General features: G+C 38.6%; 3 protein-coding genes across 3 annotated transcripts in view; all 3 read right to left on the reverse strand.

The window, feature by feature from the left end:
* Positions 1–453: 453 nt before the first annotated feature.
* On the reverse strand, positions 454–3968 carry LOC123987253 (N-acylethanolamine-hydrolyzing acid amidase-like). The gene is made up of 11 exons (XM_046075967.1): positions 3740–3968; positions 2982–3146; positions 2728–2851; positions 2453–2543; positions 2257–2342; positions 2004–2176; positions 1848–1910; positions 1700–1766; positions 1560–1588; positions 1102–1171; positions 454–720 (listed from the first exon to the last, which is right to left on the reverse strand). The coding sequence occupies exons 1-11, from the start codon at positions 3910–3912 to the stop codon at positions 703–705; spliced, it is 1059 nt and encodes a 352-aa protein (XP_045931923.1). The 5' UTR covers positions 3913–3968; the 3' UTR covers positions 454–702.
* Positions 3969–9250: 5282 nt separating this feature from the next.
* Positions 9251–12798, reverse strand: bhlhe40 (basic helix-loop-helix family, member e40). Its single transcript, XM_046029191.1, has 5 exons — positions 12432–12798; positions 12255–12318; positions 12044–12151; positions 11551–11674; positions 9251–11403 (listed from the first exon to the last, which is right to left on the reverse strand). Exons 1-5 carry the CDS (start codon positions 12506–12508, stop codon positions 10538–10540), a joined length of 1239 nt encoding a protein of 412 aa, XP_045885147.1. The 5' UTR covers positions 12509–12798; the 3' UTR covers positions 9251–10537.
* Positions 12799–15322: 2524 nt separating this feature from the next.
* Positions 15323–20175, reverse strand: part of itpr1b (inositol 1,4,5-trisphosphate receptor, type 1b) — an 82626-nt gene continuing 77773 nt past the window's right edge. Inside the window, exons 57-58 of the mRNA XM_046075708.1 lie at positions 18139–18300; positions 15323–16632 (exon numbers count right to left, since the gene is read on the reverse strand). Coding sequence (XP_045931664.1) covers positions 16546–16632; positions 18139–18300 — 249 coding nt within the window. The 3' untranslated portion in view covers positions 15323–16545. The remainder of the gene's footprint in view (positions 16633–18138; positions 18301–20175) is intronic.

Consider the following 20175-nt stretch of genomic DNA (forward strand, 5'->3'; position numbering starts at 1 on the left):
AGCTTGTTTTAGAGGCTGAAATGAAGGCCTTCATGAAGGGCCAGTATAAGATAGAAATTCCATCCATCCATCCATCGTCAACCGCTTATCCTGCATACAGGGTCGCGGGACAGAAAATGTCTTTTTTAAACTTTGAATCATGCACAGCTGCTAAACAGGATTGGCAGAACTACAATATAGGACTGTAAATGCAGTATGTAATAGGTCTCCCTTAAGGGTTTAATGAACGACTTTGCACAGCGAAAGGTTTGGGGAGTTACCCTATGATGTTAAGTATTTACTAATTATTTGACTAATAATTAATCTAGCCTACACACGTGTTTGTGTTTTTACCTTTGCACAGACATAAAACATTTTGTCAATAATGTCAATGGTAATGTCAAATGAGTTTATCCCATTCTTCCTTAGGCTTATTTTAACTGCTCTTCAGCTGACTCCAGATTATCACAGTCATTAAAGTAACCAAATTTTATTAAGCTTGACATATAAATTGCAGGTACATAAGGTGACAAAAATGATCACAACAATATTTTCTTTTATTCCAGACACAAAAGCACTGTCACTCTGAAACGCTTGAGACCAATGCCCTTCTAATTTGGTTCATTATATAATTTCCACATGATCATGAATCTGCATATCACCATGTATAATCATGTTGTTAAGTTCAGATACTGCAGCAAAAATCTGTGCATTTTTGCCTGCTCAGTCCAGTTGGCAGCCCTTGAGAGAGATAAGAAAGAATGAGTGAGAGAGGGTCTCATACTTTTAGCAATTACTCATCACTTCATGGCTTATTATTCTAGAACTGAACAACAACGTTTTGGTGCTAGACCTTCAGGCAAAATTTAGCTCAGTCTAGCACCGAAAGACTGAGCTATATATATATATATATATATATATATATATATATATTTAGCAAGTTGGTCAGTGTGCAGGAGTTTTTCTTTGCAACTTTGGATCCACCCGTCTCTCTCCGACACACTTATTTCTCATTATAGAGGTGCAAAGTAATTATTATTATATTATTCCAGGACAAAATGATTGAGAGAGAAAATTGAGGGTACAAGCAAATATATGCATTTAAAATGTAATGTAAATTACCTGTGGCCTGACAAGTGTATTGTACTTCTCGGGGGCTGCAGCACTCATTACTGTTGTGTAAACAGTAATTCTGGGAGATTATCAAGATAGCAGACAATAGATACTGTCAAATGTCATGCAACACAAACTTTTTTATAACAAATAATGTAAAGGTTCCTTAAAAAGTAGAAACAATAAGCATATAAATAAGTCTATAGAACTGCATTTCATGCACTCAAAATCTTAAACACGTTTAATGTTTTGACCAAAACTCAGCAACTGCTGTTCTGTATGTGACTTGCTATGTGCTGAATGTGTGTATGGTGTCAAACAAAAGCCTATTGACAATATTGCTGAGGTGGGGCAAAAGGGAACAGAAACTGGTATGCGCACAGCTGCCCCATCTCAGCAACATGAACAGTCATGTGACTCCTTGAAACAAAAATGAGAGCAAATTGAACAGATAACGTTCTGCTTACCCATTGCAGACTGGAAACAGCGACAAAACCTGGAGGGCAAGACTCTGTTATGAATCCATACACTGTTTCTGACTTTCAAAATGTGCAGTATCACATGCACTTTGGTCTCCTGAAATATAGATTTACCGGTTCATACTTGCCTGATAAAGTGTATCCATGTCGATGTGATCTTGACCAGTAGCATTTAGGGCTTTGTTGGCTATTTCTCTACGAAATGAACACATATCAACATCATAATAATAGTAACAAAAACAATATTGTGGAAGTACATCATGGGAGATGACTCACCTCCGATGATCCATGGCAGGGGGAGGAAGCCAGTGGTCAAAGTTTGTCTCCACTCTGTACCATCTACAACAGGAACACACAATTTTATATTTGGTTTCAGTTATGGAACATGCACCACAATTTAAAAGATTCTTCTCAGATCCTTTATTTTCCTACCCTCCATTCACAGGATCCAGTGACCAGATATCAGCGGGGCCTGTCCGGTCTCTGGTGATGACGGCCCCTTCCCCTGCACGCACCCCACCCACAATGTAATACACTCCGGTGATGATGGGGGTTTTGGAAAGACGCATCACTGCATCCTGAAAGTCCTCCGCTTCCTCCAGTGTCTACATAGGTTACACACGATTAGTCAAAGTTTCATTTCCACATACAGTAAAAATTATTCTAACTTCTCTAACATACTCACCTCCCTAACCAGCCAGCTTACTGGGGATCTCCGAAAGAGGAAAGCAGACACCACGTTCTTCCACCAGTTCCACCAATGTTCATTGCCTGATCGTCACAAACACAGAAACTAACATGACAACAAAAAGAAACAATAGAATCTGACTATTGCAATATTTCTGGACAAACATGACAGCTGAGAAGAAGTCTGGTCTTACCTCGCTGGTCGCCAGAGACAGTAAACTTGTTAGGACTCTGTCCCGTCCATAGGCCAACGTAGCCAGCAAATGAAGTTCCACGGTACGCCACCTGAATGGGTGTGTCAACAAACCACAACAAAATCAAATGCACCCCTTCTATATGTAAGGACTTTCATTTTGCACATACTAAAGTGTACTGACTGGCATCATTTTGGATAAATGATTTTTACATTTTTGGGGTATAGTTTGATGAGGTACAACAGTTGCTATGCATGCATGAATACAGACTGTACCTTTCCATTCTTGAAGAAAACAACATTGACAGTCAGATTCCTCAGAATAGGATGTGGATAGTCGAGGTTCCTGCCGTGGTACACGTGTCCATTTATATCCTGAGCTACGATGCTAGTGCAAAATCTAGGAATGAATAAAGTTGGTTTGCATGCATGAGAGGGCTTTCACCTTAATCTTGCACACTTATTAGTCATTGTGAGCTTCTGCATTGTTTCTATTGTGCATGTGTTATTAGATTTAAAGTCATACATACGCAGATATTTCATAAGCAAAGTTGAGAATTATAACATCTGAAAGGTTTCCTCCCAAATGTGACGCCATGCCACGGATCTCCCCCGCGTAAGGCTGAGGAATGTACTTTTCCAATGCCATCACAATAGGTGCAACGGCGTGATGCACCCATTTTGGAACTGTGGTGCTGACAAAAAAAGAAAAGAAAAAGGAAACATGTTTGTGTGCAATAACTGTCAGCACTACTACTGGGAGATAAACACAGTACCACAGTCCTCATTAACCCAGAATTTAGTTTAACTGGTGATTCATGACTGACATAAAGTGCCAATATTAAGTTAACATTATCTTAGCATGTTAGATTTCTAATTTTCACTAGCAATTTGTGGTTATATCCCTGGTGATCACAGTTCACCCTCTTTGTTTACCACCAGTGATATTATCATGTAATAGAAAGTGAAAGCATGCTTCTGTGACCTATTAGATACTTAGAATATTTATATGCAGATCTAATCTAATCTTATTTACAAAAGTATATTTATGTATCACTCTTATAGATATATAACTTATATCTAAGTTAAATGCGTTGACTTACCTAACATATGCACTAACGTTACTCTCAGCTATTTAGCTAACTTCAGCAGCATCTGATAAAACGTAGCACTACCTTGTAATTTGTAACTCAACTTTACTTTCTAGAAATACAAAATATATAATACTTACTTTGAATGTACAATTCATTGTTAGCAACAACATGGTTTGAGCCTCTGAGAAACTCACTCAATGACTTCTGCGGCGGCTTTATTCAGGTAGTCTACGTCAAAGACTTTGATCAGAGGCAGCCATCGCACTTCTGGATCTTCATCCAAGCTGATATTCAGTGTGGGTGGCGCGAACTCTGCCCGAAACGACACCCCGAGTCCGAGCAGCAGCACCGCAGCCCGTAGCACCATGACCGGTCCAACCCGTGAGAGCCGGAGGCTGCCGCTGCAGACGCTGGCCGCCTGTGACTATGGAACTAACAAGCAAAAACAAGGAAGAGACTTCCGCTCCGAGTTTTTCAGAATAAAAGAGTAAAAGTACGAATTGCACAATTCTCACAATCGTGTGCTCCCGCAAACAAAAGGCTTTTAGCTTTTTGATAATAATATTAAACACAAAAAATACTTATTGTAACCAAAATATCAAAAGTATCTGATGATTGTCATTTATGCATTAACATGTGACTAGAAAACTGATTTGTTTTGTATGTAAAACTAATTTGTCAACACGATAGCTGCTGGATAATGTAGGCTACTAGTGGAGCAAAAGGACAACATTTCACTCCGAAATGTAGTGGAGTTGAAGTATAAAGCTGAATAAAATGGAAATACTCAAGTTCAACCTCAAAACTGTACTTTACAGTAGGCCTACTTGAGTAAATGTAGCCTACTTGCCAACACTAAATAACACATAATAATAATTAAAAGAAATAATAATAATAATAATAATCTCACCAGTATTGTAATATTTCTTGCTTCACTTGTGTTAGGCAACTTAATAATAAGTAATTTCTCATAATCAATTTAGCATAGGGGGTAAGTGACACAAAAACGGTTTGACAGTTGTCACCCCTCTGCAATGATACAGGAAGTCAGTTAGAGGAATCAGGGTAACTGAGCTTGAAAGAGGAACTCTTTGGCTTTGTGTGTACTCTAATAGTCCATATGTATGTTTCTGAGGCCCTGCCATGATTTTCCTGCAAAGATGAGGTCTCATGCTGTTTTATGGAGAAAAACAGAGGAACAATACATTTTGTGTTTTAGAATAATTAGAGATATGGTTGCATTTTCCTACATACTTAATATTGTTGTTGATATTTTAACAAAATTAAATTTTAATTCATTTAATTAATTTGTAGGGGGTACACTTTTATTTTGAAAAAAATAAAACCAGAAATCTGATAATTGTTCTTGCCAGTGGAATGCAGTAATGCTTGAAAATCCAATCTGAAACTGATTATTTTGTCTTTACTGAGCTTTGTAGATATTTGAACAAACTATTCTTCACAATTTCAGTTAACTTAAAATTTTAAGGCAGCAGGGGGGAAACGTATTTTTAGGCTGATGTGCCTTAATATTATTGCTTTGTAGTCCAAAACATTATATACAAAATATCACACTTTCAAAAAATCTCTATTTTGCTATAATATACAGCATATTCCTATTTATTTTTATTTCTATGCAATCCAAAAATACTTACGTTCGAAGCATTTTGTTAGTAAAGCTTTATGATTTGTGTGCATGGAGGGTAGATTGATTATGATCAGGAGAAACTGCTGCTCATCCTCATGAGGAAACACACACTCAGCTGAAAGTGTCACGTCATGTGATGCCGGAACTGATCATTTTGTCTTTGATGACTGAAAAATTGTAATGCATTGGCCCCGAATGGAGACTTCTTTTGCAACATATGCATAACATACTGTAAATCTTTCATGAACTTCATTAATTCCTTCTGCATGTGCAATGCAATGTTTAACCCTTGTATGCGCAGGTGCGAGGCGTATAGTGCGAGAAAATGTTTGATGTTTAGAATGTTATGGAATGACATTCTAAAGAAGTGGTTTCAGGAAGAGTGCAGGAAAGTGAGAATTACCATCTTCCTGGTGCTTAAATTATAATAATGTAACATTATCTGTGTGTGTCTGCATGTCTGTGTGTGTTTGTGTCTGTGAATGTGCATCTCTGTGTAAGACATATGAAGGATGTAAATGTGTGTAGTATAGTAGCATGTGTGCTGAATTGTTTTTGTTTGTTTGTACATGTTTATCATAGAAAATAAGCTAAGGCCATTGAGTTCCAGGTAGAACAAAATTATACTTGTACCATTTTTCTTCAATTTGACCCGAATTCCATACCAAAGTTAAATGTATTTTTTGTTGTAAATAACTGTTTGCTGCTATTGCAAATTAATTTGATTAATATTATTAGCCGCAATAGTATAGTATTTTTCAAATAAAAATATTAAGGAAGAAAAGGTGTGGCTAGAACTACCTGTTGTTGTACTTGATATATGAAGTTGTAACTTAATCTGTAGCAAGAGGGTGTGACATGTTTGGATAACATAAAAAGTAGTTTGTAAAAACCTATTTTTAATTATGTGAACTGCAATCTGTTTTATTGATTTTTTGAAGCAGCTGACCTTTTATTATGCTTAATAAAACAGCAATATGTGAAGGGCTTTTTCATTTAGAATTTATGTTAGACAACACCAGTGACCATAATATGTTGTCTATACAGTTTGATACAAACAATGTCAAGCTTTTGCATCAGGTTCTTCTGAAAACTTCTTGTCCTCGGCTAGTCCTCTGTGTGGCTGTTTGTGGATCAGCCTCTCAGCCTTAACAATTTCACCTGCCGCCTCATTCACAGTGCACAATCAACAAGCAACAATCCCCATGCATAGATTCCATCTTAATCTGACTTGTTATGTTATTCTAAAAGTCATTCTTTTGATGTTGTATTTGGAAGCCAGTCTTTATCTCGTGACAATCTTTGCTGCTGCCTCTTTTACACTGGTGTCAGTGTTTTCAGCTGTAGCCATCAGGGTTGCCACTTAAAGCAGTGAAACTCCAGAGAGGCCACATCCTGCTTTGGCTAAATTATGAATTCCCCTCCAGTCAGTAGCGGTCGGATATATTCAGATAAGATTGTGCACTAATTGAGGATGGCAGAAAACAAGGAGATTTATTCAAAATTGTGTGTTTGTGCTTAATGGTTAGTGTGTGATATCAACACTGCCATGGGGAGAGTTTGGGATAATGATTCCCAATGCAGCAATCAAATCTTATACTGTATATTAGGTCATACCAAAACTCCTTACTTACCTCATCTACCATGGCAATTATCTTTGTACTCCTATGGAAACCTAAACCTACATTAATTAATTTTCTGTGCCACTTGGGGGCAGCACATACAAGCTGTAAACACTGTCATGTGTTTTTTACCATTCACACTGTAAAGTTGATAGGGTGAACTTGTTAGCTAACAGTTGCTAATCTATACATAGCTAATACAAGCAACATTAGCTTTTGTTTAGAGTCAAATATTCACTCTCCTTTTAGCTCTGATCTGGTTCCCTCCTGAGCAAAATATCTGGTTCTTTAGCTGCTAAGTGCTCTACTCTGTTCACCAACTAGCTGCTAATGTTGTCTTTTTGCTGTTTGGCAGTGTGCTGTGGGTTTATCAGAGTGTTTTCACTGAAAACATCTTCCTTCTGTGGCTGGAAATGAGATTGATGGGAGCAGTGAGAATGAACCAAAACAATTAAGTTGCGTGCAGTGAAACTAAAACAATGTACTGAAAGAAACTGAACTGCTTCATAACGCTGAGAAGAAATACAGAATTAGGTGATAATTCTGTGTGACTCTGTCTTTGTTTCATTGTTAAATATAAAAAAATAAAAAAGTTGCCCTAAGCGGCCATCCATTTAAATATTTTTTTTACTCTTTTATTCCCGCGATAACGGGATAATTATCATGTGATTAGTGTCAGTAGTTAGCTCAGTTGGAGTACAGGACTCATAGTTTCTGGGTTGTGTGTTTGATCATTATGGAAGACAAACTTTTTAAACAATCTTTTCCATAATTATCTTCAATAAAGTTCTTATGAAGACACTGTTTCATACGCTCACAATAAAGCACCTGTTAGACTGTGTGCATCCCGGTGATTGGTCCACATCCATCAACCTATGGACTTTTCATTTACCCATCATTCCCAGGCAAAGGAAATTCCTGCACTTCTCATTCAGGGGAATCCATTTAACGTTACACATTTCCTGACGGCTATTTCCAAACCTTTGAAATAGCCGTCAGGAAATGTGTGATTGGATTCCCCTGAATCTCGTCATAACAACTTTGTTGAAGAAGATAATAAAAACACACAAAATAAGAAGGGGAGAAAGCAGTGATTGAAGACTCAATTCTTAGGTTACCAACTGAGCTAACCAGTAACACTAAAAACTTGTCTGAAATTATCCTAAAGAAACTTACCTGCCAACCCCTGTATTCAGCTATGGTTTGTTATCTCAAGATCACAAGAAAATTACCTCATTATCAGAGAAAAACTTGTAATTTGTATTGATGGTCGCTTAGATTTTCCATATTAAAGATTCTGTCAAACTCTTCTGTATTTAATGCACAGAACAATGGCCAAAACGACAAGCATGGGATTTTGATGAGGTAGTTTCACACTGACAGTATATGTGTCTACTAAATTTTTACTGACATATTCTCAGTTGGCAGCATCAATCAGTTGTGGTCTAGTGAAGATTTATACCAGATAAAGTGGTAGTCAATGCTGTATGAAGTACTGAATCCACAAGGTGGTGCTGGTACACCATATTTGAGCACATCAGGACTTTCAACAGGCCCGTGGAGCATAATACTTTAAATGCTGTAAATACTGTTGGGGATTTTTGTTTATCAGCAGACCACATTATAAAAAAATACTGCTATCATTACAAGAAAAGCAAACTTTCCATTTCCACACTTCTCAGGGAGACATGGTGGGCGGTAAGCATATGATATAGGCTCTTTTATTATCACTATTACTACTACTACCGTGCTGTTACCACCCAGGAAACTGCGCCCGAACAAGTAGCAGGAGGTTGGTGGAGACTGGTCTTCCATTATTAAATGTGAAAGTAAATCAAAGACATAAAGTCCTTTCCCCCAAAAACCTCAAATACCATTTCCATCCACTGTGGTCTTGCCAGACACATTGTCTGCTCCTACTCAGCACATTTTCAGTATTGTTACAGTGGATGCCATACAGTATATAAACCAAATAAACGGTATGGATGAGAAATGACTAAACCAAAAGAATTAAGGTAATTCAGAAAATTAGTAGTTTACAATTTTACAGAAAACCAAAACATTATCACCTCAAGTTTCTAAACTTGTATAGTGCATTGCAGTATCAGTGTGTATTTTGTTTAGTTTTATTTTGTGCATTTAGAAAGCAACATCTTGTCCTTGATTATCCCAATTGTGGCGAGTGACTGTAAAAGACAAAATAGATTTATAAATGTGAGCATTTGCCAAAATTCACTAACAGCCTACAGATAATTCCTTGGAAACGCTTTAGAATTTGAAATGTTTACAGCCTGTAATCTAAGACATGCTATTGATTTACACAGGCTCTGCTGCTTTATGGGTTATGTAAGTGTTATGTAAGTATGTGTTGCTATGAGGAGCTGTCAGGTTGGCTGCCTACAACACGTTTAACCCATCAGGCAGTGAAACACAAATTCCACGGGGGGGAAAGCTTTATTAATATTTTAATATATTTCAATAATACTTTATATACAAAATATATACAACAAACAACCTTTTGTTACAAGTCATAATAAAAATTCCAAGTACCTCTTTCTATACAAAACTATTATTTTTGTTTGAACTTTACATTCACTCTCTTTGCCACAGACATAACATTTAAAGCAAAGACATTTAAACACCTGCCATCATCGTGTCTGCGTTAAACGAGTAAAGGCAACAGCATGAGCTAAGGTCAGGCCTTAACTTGACCGAGAATTTGTGAGCAAGATGCAAATCTGGCTGAGCACAATGCTATATACTGTACACGTTCTCTTGGCATACAGCAAATGACCACCTCAACTTTTCTCTGGTAGCGATGCAAATACACTCAGTGGGTCACGTATCAAAAATAGAGATGTACAAGTAGTATAAACAAAAATTATTACACAACACGACTTCACAGGAACTATCTAGATGCACAAATAGTCATGAGTCACAAATTAAACCGTAAAAGCATGTACGGCCACATCACTCTTCAACAAACACAGTGAGTGACACACCTTGTACAGTGACAACGCCCTGAATTCTTTGAACATCGTGAACACTTGTGTTCAATCAGGTAATTGAAGGGTCAGAGGAGCAATGGCTTTTGCGACGTCAACGGTCAACACGAGCCAGACATTTTTTGGGGTAACATTCTAGTCTAAGCTATGGTTTGTTGCAGATACAGGAGAGAAAAACACTGAAAGTAGATCCTCCATTCACAGATCTACAGCAGATAATAACAACTCAAGCAGCATCTACAAGGGGCTTTTGTTCAATCTTTACATTCATTACAGACTGGTGTGTGTGCAAAAAAATAGGTCTAAATAATTTTGAGGGGGGCTTATGGTGCATTACATTCTGGGTTTATTTCTGACATTCAACAATGAGTGCACAGAAGACGAATTTGCTATAAAAAAGACCCACTTGCAATCTTTTGCATCTATAAACGGACCACTTTCACAGTGTTTCAGAGTCATGAAACAGGGGATGTATCAGCCTTTACATGGGCAGTCCAGATGGCCCCCAAATCCTGTTTCAGTGTGCGAGGAGCTGATCAATAGACGATGGTGACCACTTGGGGTTCTTTGTTGGGGTCAGTGTCCTGATGGGCCAAGCAACGGCTGTGGTTTGAAGGAATACCAGTGTGTTTTCTTGTGTTTACCCTCTTTTCAGTGGGCCAACCATTCAACCCCATCAACATTCAGAGGGCAAGGTTCCAACAGAAACACATCTGTTCAGTCTTTGGTTTCCAAGTTCAACGGGGGGACCTGCCTTAACGTTTTCTGAATAGCAGGGGAATCCATGTGGTTCTGGTGGGGTACTGGAGACCCTGACCTCGGGGACATCACCAGAGATGAGGCGAGTGTCTCTGAGGGCAAGCTCACTGCAGAGCCGCTCATGCCTGGGTACATAACCGGCATGCCCCCCGGGTACCAGCATTTCTCCAGCATGGGCAGATAGGCGGCCGCTGTTGCAGCTGAAGGGGGGATGAGGTAGAAGGGGAGGCAAAATGGGGGCTGGTTGGGGGAGAAGCTCATGTAGCCGCCAGGACCTGATGCGTTGTGAACAACGAGAATCTCGTCCTCTGAGGAGTCAGACCTCGACCTTTTGGCCTGAGGCTCATCACCCTCCTGCTTGATGGCACCGGCCGTCCTCTCAGACGCGACATGCTTGGCATTCTCCCTTTCCTTTGCGTGGCTTTCTGACCATTGAGCTTTGGGGTCACGCTTATCATGTTCTCCTCCATAGCCGCTGTCAGTGTCTGTGTCACTGCCGCTCTGTTCTCCCATCCCATGGGGATAAGTCCTTTGAATGACGGGAACACAGTTCTTAGCTGGGACCTCAGAGACCCTTTGGGATTGTCCAGCGGGTTTCTTTGGTTTCTCTGAAACCAGAGGGATGGACTCGTCTGGGTGTAGGCTGCTTCGATGTTGCAGGACTTCGGCTGCTACCTTTTGGATGTGGCTGATGACATGGGAAGGAGTGAGGTCCCTGCTGCTTTCTTGGCTGGCCACGTAATGGAGGACCTCTTTTGCGCACAAGTGAAAGCCAGAGCGGAACATCTCCTCGCTGCTCTCTGCACTGTCACCCCCATGATCACCTGGTCAATTACAACAACAAGGTTAAAAATTTACTTCACAATGGTTCAGTGAATTCTGTTAGGTGCAACAGATTGCAGAGCAATCGGTCTGATGAAAAACAGCTGCTTGTATTTTACATCTACACAACATCACGGCATCAAACTTACTAATTTGCAGGTCCTTCTGCAGGGCGATAATTTTCTGCTGCTGCTGCTCCAGGAGGCCACTCAAGGCTTTCACATGCTTAAGAGTGAGTTCCAGCACCACGGCTTTCTCCAAATGACCCAGCGTCTAAAACAGGAAGACCTTCGATAAGCATGTTGATCTTTCTTATGTAACACATTCTGCAGCTGAACAGAGGACAAGCCTAGAACACCCGGGAAGTCATGCAATCCACGTACACACACACCAAATTCTCAACAACAAAATAAAATCTAAAACCTTATTAGAATTTAGACAATAAAATTATTAAAATTATAAAACTAAACTAAACAAACAAAAAATATCTCTGCTCTCCTCTTAAAATCAAAAACTTTTATTTTCTTGGTCTCCAAAACAGAATCCTAGGGCTGGAGCAAACAAACTGCTCAGCAGAACCATGTGGCTTCTCAGATTCCCTGGCTGTTAGCAGACATGCCATATGTAGAAGATAATACTCACTGTAAGCTTAAGATGTTCTGGCAACAAATCCTTCAGCTGGGCAATGCATTCGTTGATTCTGTCACGTCTTTTCTTTTCAATCAGTCGGTGTGGCAACTTGTATGTCTCCTGGAGAGGGTTGAAATGTTAGTGAAATCCAGGCTACTCAGTTGAAACTGATACATTTAAATTTATTTATTATTAAATATTATGCATTTTAACTTGAATTTACCTTGCTCTCATCAACTCGCTTCATGCCCCTCCTGGGTTTGTACACATAAATGGGAAAATCCATTCTTTGGAGATAAAAATAAAACTAGTCAGTCTTTAGTTTGGTATGGGTTCATTAAGTGTTTGATATAACAGTAGGATAGAATAGAACAAAATAAAACAGCAAATGTTCTCTTACCCTTGCATGTCAGCTATATCCAGTGGTAGGTGTTTTGGCCCACAGGGAGGTGGTTGCGCACTGGTAATCCTCTCCATGTCGCTCAACTGTAAAACCTGAATAAATAACTTCAAAAAGCCTTCAAAGCGCTCCAAATGTGCCTCTGCAGTCGCACTTCAAAACGAACACAAAAACAATAGAAAATTTAAAGATAAAAAGTATCTCCTGTTATCCCGTGTGTGAGTGCTCTTGCAGTATTGCCACCCTGAGGTCCGGACTCTGTAGTATGTCTAGTAGGGAGGCTCCACGCTCTGCTCAATGTGCGAGAGCTGGGTGGGTTTTTGACTACGTGTTAAATAAACCCTGTGACTGCAGGCACGTCTCTCGGCTGGAGACACAGACTCGACACCGTCACATGAGCCTCACGTGTTGGACGGCTCTTTCAACTCTTCACCCTCCCCTCACCACACACACAAACACAACCCGCCCTGATGCTGGAGTACAACCCATTTCTGTAGTACTCCCCCACCGGGGCAGAGTCCCGTGTGCCACCATGCGCAGGCTCTCGAGGCAAACCGTGTTTGCAGAGCCGGCCGTGTTTACAAAGACAGAAAGTGGAGCACCTCCCTCGTCAATATGAAGCAGCGAAACATTATTTCTTAAACTGCAGCCTTTTTATTACACTGTAACAACAATAAAACAAAACTCTGTAGCCTCTTGATAACGAGTGACGAGTATATATAGCTTATATATATATATATATATATATATATATATATATATATATATATATATATATAAGCATATGAGTGAAGGCCTATATGGTTATTAACAGCAATGCAGTAAGACCACGTTGTTTTTAATTAATAGCAGAATAACTAAAGCCTATAAAATAATAAGTCTAATAATTATTATTATATATATTTACTCATAGGCTATATTATATATCAGGCATAAACACTGAAGACTTAAATCGTTTTGACACGTTTGAATAAATGGGCTTTAAAACAGAAAGAAAATACCTGGATTTAGCCTAATAGTTCTAAAACAAACAATGACATGACACAATGAGTTAAGCAATAAGTGGGCCTAATACTTTCGCGTTTTGTTTCCAACAGAGCAATTACCCTGTAGCCTGGCATGTGTCACGCGCTCACCGTGTCATTTCATAGGCTGCTGTACCCGTTTGCCGTGCGGCACGTGCACCTGCAGCGGGATGACACTGTATCTGTAGCGGAGCGTCTTGTTTTGTTTTTTTTCATACCGGCTGCTGTACTGATAGTAGGCCTATTAAACGTGCTTGTACCCGGCGGGCTGTCACGTTGAGCTCCTCATGGCTGCGAGAGAACCGAGGGGCAGAGCCCTGGCGGTGACGTCACTCGCGCAGTCAAACGAGAGCGGCCGACTGGTCGCTCGGTTCCACTCGCCGACATCCCGAAGCTGCCAGAGACCATAGATAGAAACAGCTCCTGAACAACGCAGCGCCAGACCGGAAACCGTGAGGTAGAAGGAAAAGGGTCTCTGTCGACACATGTTCTAAATTCTGATCAGACCGTGAAGAAAACGAAACTGTGGTCTCAGACACATCTCTCTGCCTTTGTTGGCTTGTGGAAAGAAGCCATGCGGCAAAAAAATGTAATAGAGATGTCATTATACGTTTGTTGTTTACATTTAATATTAAATATTACCTAAATTGCTAGAATTGCTATGGTGCTGCTGCAGGTTTTTTTTCTACCTCCTTACCATTCCTTGTTCATCAGACCACTGCATATGAAAAGATTTAGTCCCCAATTCTCTGGTGGAAGAAGTACTGGATACTAGCCTACTAAAAGTCCTGTATTCAAAATGTATTAGCAATAAAATGTAGGCTACTTTAAAAATCAAAGTGCAAAGTGGCCCCTGTCAGCGGTATATTGAGATATAATTGGATTATTTTTAGTGATGTATTAATATGTAAGATTTCAACATTAATTGTTTTACATGGGTTAGTAACTTATTAACTGGGTAACTTAATCTATAACAATGCATTAATAAAGGTTTATATCTATCTCATCATATTTTAGCAGGTTATATTTTTTGTATGTAAAATCAAAAAGGCTAAATCAATGTAGTGGAGTTAAAAATTTTATATTTTACACTGAAATGTAGGCTTGGAGCAGGAATATAAAGCACAAGTACCAAATTGTTCTTAAACACAGCAGGCTACTGGAGTAAATTTGCTTAGTTACCTTTTATTACCTATATTCACCCATGTTGTACAGTTTAGACCTGCTCTATGAAAAGTGCACTGAGATAACTTCTGTTATGAATTGGCGCGCATAAATAAAATTGACCTGTATAAAGTGTCATGCAGCATGGCACTCATTTTCTCAAGACTACATCAAAGCCGCAAATGGGGAAACTGTTAGCAATTTTCCATGTACAAATAATATATAGCCCGTTACCCCATATTCTGAATTTCCTGCATTTGACTTGTGGAATATATTGTATATTGTCAATACGTGGCATTTTCCAGTTGTGACTAAAACGTTACTTGAAGTGTGAATATCGGATTTGTTTTCCCACAGTTTTTCTACAATCAAGTATAATGTGCTCTATTTACTTTTCTTAAATTCCTATCAGTGATATGTGCATGCTTTTTATAACATGGTGATACCCTTACTGCTTTATATAGCTACTCTCTCTCTCTCTCTCTCTCTCTCTCTCTCTCTATATATATATATATATCTTTATTTATTATCTGCAATACACATGGGTAATTATGTACGAAGGTGTATAAATACACTTTGAGGCAAACAGATGAACATTTTTTAACAATAAAGCACATTAATGGTTTACTTTATGTGGATCATTTCTAATAATAATCCTATACTCTCAGCTCAACAATAAACAAACACAACGTGGAGTAAAGGGTAATTACATCACTTTTAATAAATAATTCTACTTTAATATACAAATTGACAGTGCTTAGATTTTTAGTTAATCTTAATATTCATAAGTAACAGTTTTTTTTCTTCATCTCATTTTTCTATACAAAAGCTAAAGATAAGCAACAAACGCTATGTACACACAGTAGTCCAAAAAAAAAAAAGATTATTATAACAGCATGAAAACTAACTACTTGAACACATTTTAGTGAACATGAACATAAAAGTCAGTGACTCTGCACAAGTGGCAAACTTGTATCAGACTTGATGATGACAAACAGGCACAAATGGAACAAATTTGCTGCAAAACACGAAAACTATGCTAATGACATTTATTACATTAAAAGTTACGCAACTCCTGAGCAAATTGTAATAGCATGAGTGATACTGAATATATTATACAGTATATTTGACAAATCAAACATTCTAAATGTCCATTAGAACTCAATTAAATAAGAAAGCAAATTTATCATAAAATAAGTTAGCAATGAGATATTACACCATTGGATTCACACAGGTGAAAGAAAACTTCTGTATATATTGCTCCCACACAATATACTATCTCTATTGAGTGCAGCTGACACTCAAGAAATATGCACACTTCAAGAAAAAAAAAGAAGAAAAAAGTTTGACAAAAATGAGAAGGCCAGCTTATTAAATATTAAGTCTAAATTTGCGTAAGTAAACCAACTACTCCCTATTTTGTCCAGTGACAATAAAGAACGAACAAAACCATTGGCCCACGCTTTCTGATGAGACTTAAATTCACACACCAATGAGGTTGCATATTTAAGTTAATATATTGCACAACATACAAAAATAAGACACAATAATACTGCTTGTATAAGCCAGAAACATAAATAGAAAACATTAAAATAAAAAATGAAAAAACAAATGAGTCTGCTTCCTCCTGTCGTGTCAGCTATATCATGTTTCAACTGGTAAAGGTCATGTGTCGAGAAATCCAATTAATTTCTACATAGAAAACATTTGGCACCAATTCCAACTGGACTGAACAGAATGAGGTGGGTGAGTGTTACAGTTTGGAGTAACACATGCGTGGGGTAGCGCTACACATTGCCTTATGACTACCTATGTTGCAGTGTTTCCATATCATTATAAGTTACCTCAGTCCAGTACACATTATGTATACTATAGTACAACCTCTGAGTGACACAGCCGATGGTGAGCTGCCATGTCAGCTGACCTTATGCAGGCTGCTGCGGGTTGACGTTCATGTGCTGAGGGTGTCCCAACAGGCCAATCCTTTGCTTCTGCTTCCTCTGTTCTGTCATCTGAAGATCAGAAAAAAGGCACATTTTAGCAAAAACATTTTACCTGTACCTCTGTCGGCACGTACGTCCTCTTTCGCTGAATGTGCCGGCAGCCTCTGTTGTCTATAGTCTTCATCGATTCATTCTTTCATATCACTTTACAGAAACGAACAAATGCTGCACAAACGCTGCACACTGCTGATCTGAAACAGATGCTTTTGAAATCCTGCCAGCCTCGTCATCCACATTGCTGTGTCCTCTGACGAAAGTGTCAGAATACATTCTACTAATACTGAAACTCAGTCAAAAGAAATTTCAGAGATCAAGCAAAGCACATGAGTCATAATACAGGTGTTAACCTTTATACCAGTAGGACCAAGAATGGGTTTTCTGCTAAGAATTAACTTTACTTAACATAAGGTAGTGATTTGCGCCTCAACACTGAAACATAACAATATTAAAAGTGAGAAGACAAAGTGGTCTTGTAATGAGTGTTCCAGGAGAAATAATTCTGCATAGACAGACAAAATATCATTAAAACACATCAAGTGCACAGTGTAAAGTCAGTTAACAGTAGAATACTGGCCTTTTTTACAATATAATTTTCTAATTAAGCCAATTGTCTTAGTTATGAAAGAATACAGAGAATGCTTGTAGCCTAACTCTGAATGAATGCCAATACCTTCCCGAAGAATGAGAATTTAAATTCATGAACGGACACTTTCACTTGTTTCTAGTATAATAAAAGGAGTCAAAACAGGCCTGACAACTTTGTACTGAAATGTGACTGATGCTACCGTGCCCTTCACAGCTTTCAGCAACACAATAATCATTTCCCCATGTCTGGGTCAAAATGTCTCGGTAACATTCACTTCCTCACAGATAGTTCTCATTTCAAGGGTAAAGACACTTTTACAATTCTGTTTACTAGAAACAGTGGATTGCAGCAATTGTGCAATTTAAGCGTTATTTGCCTTTACACTGCAATATCAGCAGATTGTTTTCTTACACAACTTAGAAACACTAAAGTCCAAGTGTTTAGTGTTACAAAAATAGTCTCTTAAAATGATCCTCAATGAATAAATATCTCACTAAACAGTCTAAGAGATTTTGAAGGGAATAACTTTATTTGATAACTTTGAGCTCTTCTAAATATTGAGAAAGGTTGGTTTCTTGTAAATAAATAGAAAACAAATACAAACTCCAATCCAACAGGTCAATAATGAAATCCATAGAAACTAAAGGTAGATCACTGTTCATTGATGCAAATAAAATCCTCATGACAGCCTCATGAGCTGTGTGGTGAACTATGACTCATCACCTTTTGCATTTAGTAATCATCTGCATCTAAAGGGCAATGAGCGGCAAACAAACAAAACCTCGAGCAAAGTCTGCTGTCCACATCTTTAGAAAAACTTCTCTCGCCTCTCTTCGTCTCTCGCTCTTTATGTTTTCCCCGTGATGAAGTCACAGGCATCAAAGCCAACGTCTTTGTCTCTATCGGTGTTTCACTTTAGTTTAACCAACCTGTTCTTTGAGCTCAGTCAGCTGGCCTGACAGGTTAGACACCAGTTTCATGGTGGACTCCAGCTTCTCCTGCAGGCTTCTGATCTCATTCTGCTCTCCGTCTGCGTCGCTGCTGACCAAGGACATGGCACGCATCCGTGGGAACCAATCCAAGTTGTGCTCCTGGTAAACAGAAATCTGAACGGTTATGATCAGTACGTCAACAGATAATGGCATGAAATGAATCACACTTCAGGGTACTTTCTGAAATCTACTGTTAGTTTTGCATTGTGGTTTGATCTAAATGTAATTCCTTAGAAAAATAATTCTTTACTGTCACTGCAGTTGAAAATACTTCACACATGCAAATGGCATCAAGTGTGTACAACAGCTGGGCCCTATTTATTTCTGTTTTTCACCGTGGGGCTTGTTTTGTTCTCTTTGGCTCTGTGCAGTGATTTGAAGCTTATTCTAAAGGCAGAATCAAATTAATCATGAGGGACTTTCCATATTAGACTCACATGGGATATGGTGGCATTCTTGAAATCACTCTTAACAGGCAGTTCACTTATCGTGATGCGTTTCTGTCACCTCTAGTCTTACCATGTACACAGCACAACTGGCAAACGTACAAAAATCTGTAAACTAAGACGGGGAAACAAACTTCCTCATTTGATGATACACATGCAGCGCTGAGATAAACACACAGCTCTTGAATGCTCCTGTGAGCCACAGACACGAGCTGTAATAAGATGTTTCACCAGGGGCTGATATCAAGTTCAGTAGCCTCAGTAGCTGGGACTGAGCTGGTGTAACTGCAGTTGCTGCTGTTCTGTGTGTTATGAGGATTTTTAAAGTGTGAGGTGGAGGGTTAAAATGTGTTTAACATAAGAATACACTTTTAAAATTTAGGCTGTAACATTGATTTTTAGTGACAAGAAGCTGCAACATAATATCTCCTGGCATGAATGAGACTTTTGACACGTACTCCTCGTTTGTGGGTGTCAACAGCAACCATAAATCTCAAGGTTAAACTTGTTAATTTTATCAGTTCTTTTTCAACTGTGAACTGTTGCAAACTCAGAATTGAGCTGTGCTCTTAATTGCAAGGTTGATATATTTTCTCACAATATAACAGGTTATAGAGTGAAATTGAGTTTGTAACTCACTTCTGCTACATAGCAGACAATATATATTAATATAAAAGTTAAAAATGTTAAACGGAAATGAACTATATTCAGTGGAGCAGTGCTGAGGATGAATTTGAGTTTAAACGTCTGATAGCGGATCGGAAAAAGCTGCTCTGCAGTCTGGTGGTGCGGCAGCTAAAACTTCTCTCTCTCAGAAGGCAGCAGGGTGAACGCACGTGATATTTCAAGAACAGATTTTTTGATACATAGTTTGAGTGTATACTGTCAGCACAAATGGTTTAAATGTGGTTGATGGTGTAAACTGAAGGGCCAGAAATATCAGTTAAGAAATAAAAGGCAGTTTTACATAGTAGGAAGTGTGGGACGTTTCAAAAAGATTTTTATTATTGGTTGGTTTTTATGTATGTGTTTTATGTATGATAAAAATAATGAAGCAAAAACAACCAAACAATCCTAAAGATTTTGATAAAATCATACCCTGTTTCTATACTGCAGCTTCTTCACAAGCATTCAGCAGGTGAAACACAGAGGGGCTTTAATGGGACAGAAGAAACGCAACGCATTTGTCACAGAGGTTAGCGCGATCATCTATCCAAAAGCTGCACAACAAGTGCTTGTTGCCCTCAGAATTCTGGAACCTGTGGTATGAAACCGCACTTGCAGAAACCAACTGTGCCAACACAACCAGAGCCGAAATCTTAAGGAATAGCATTTGTAATATTTGATAATAAAACTAGTATTTAATAAACGCAACATTAGTAGTGCTAAAGCTATGTATGTATGTTTGTACAGTATCTCACAAAGAGAGTACACCCCTCACATCTTTGTAAATATTTGATTACATCTTTTCATGTGACAACACTGAAGAAATGACACTTTGCTACAATGTAAAAGTAGTGAGTGTACA

The sequence above is a fragment of the Micropterus dolomieu genome, linkage group LG18, assembly GCF_021292245.1.
Source record: "Micropterus dolomieu isolate WLL.071019.BEF.003 ecotype Adirondacks linkage group LG18, ASM2129224v1, whole genome shotgun sequence".
In the NCBI taxonomy this organism is placed as follows: Eukaryota; Metazoa; Chordata; class Actinopteri; order Centrarchiformes; family Centrarchidae; genus Micropterus; species Micropterus dolomieu.

Excerpts from the sequence above, each read along its gene's own strand:
- bhlhe40 (XM_046029191.1), bottom strand. The coding sequence starts at position 12,508 with ATGGAGAGGATTACCAGTGCGCAACCACCTCCCTGTGGGCCAAAACAC. Across the intron at positions 12,152-12,254 it reads AGCGAGTTGATGAGAGCAAG|GAGACATACAAGTTGCCACA; the intron begins GTAAATTCAAGT and ends AACCCTCTCCAG. Across the intron at positions 11,675-12,043 it reads CAGAACATCTTAAGCTTACA|ACGCTGGGTCATTTGGAGAA; the intron begins GTGAGTATTATC and ends TTCCTGTTTTAG.
- LOC123987253 (XM_046075967.1), bottom strand. The coding sequence starts at position 3,912 with ATGGTGCTACGGGCTGCGGTGCTGCTGCTCGGACTCGGGGTGTCGTTT. Across the intron at positions 2,852-2,981 it reads TTTGCTTATGAAATATCTGC|ATTTTGCACTAGCATCGTAG; the intron begins GTATGTATGACT and ends ATTCATTCCTAG. Across the intron at positions 1,911-2,003 it reads CTGGATCCTGTGAATGGAGG|ATGGTACAGAGTGGAGACAA; the intron begins GTAGGAAAATAA and ends TTCCTGTTGTAG.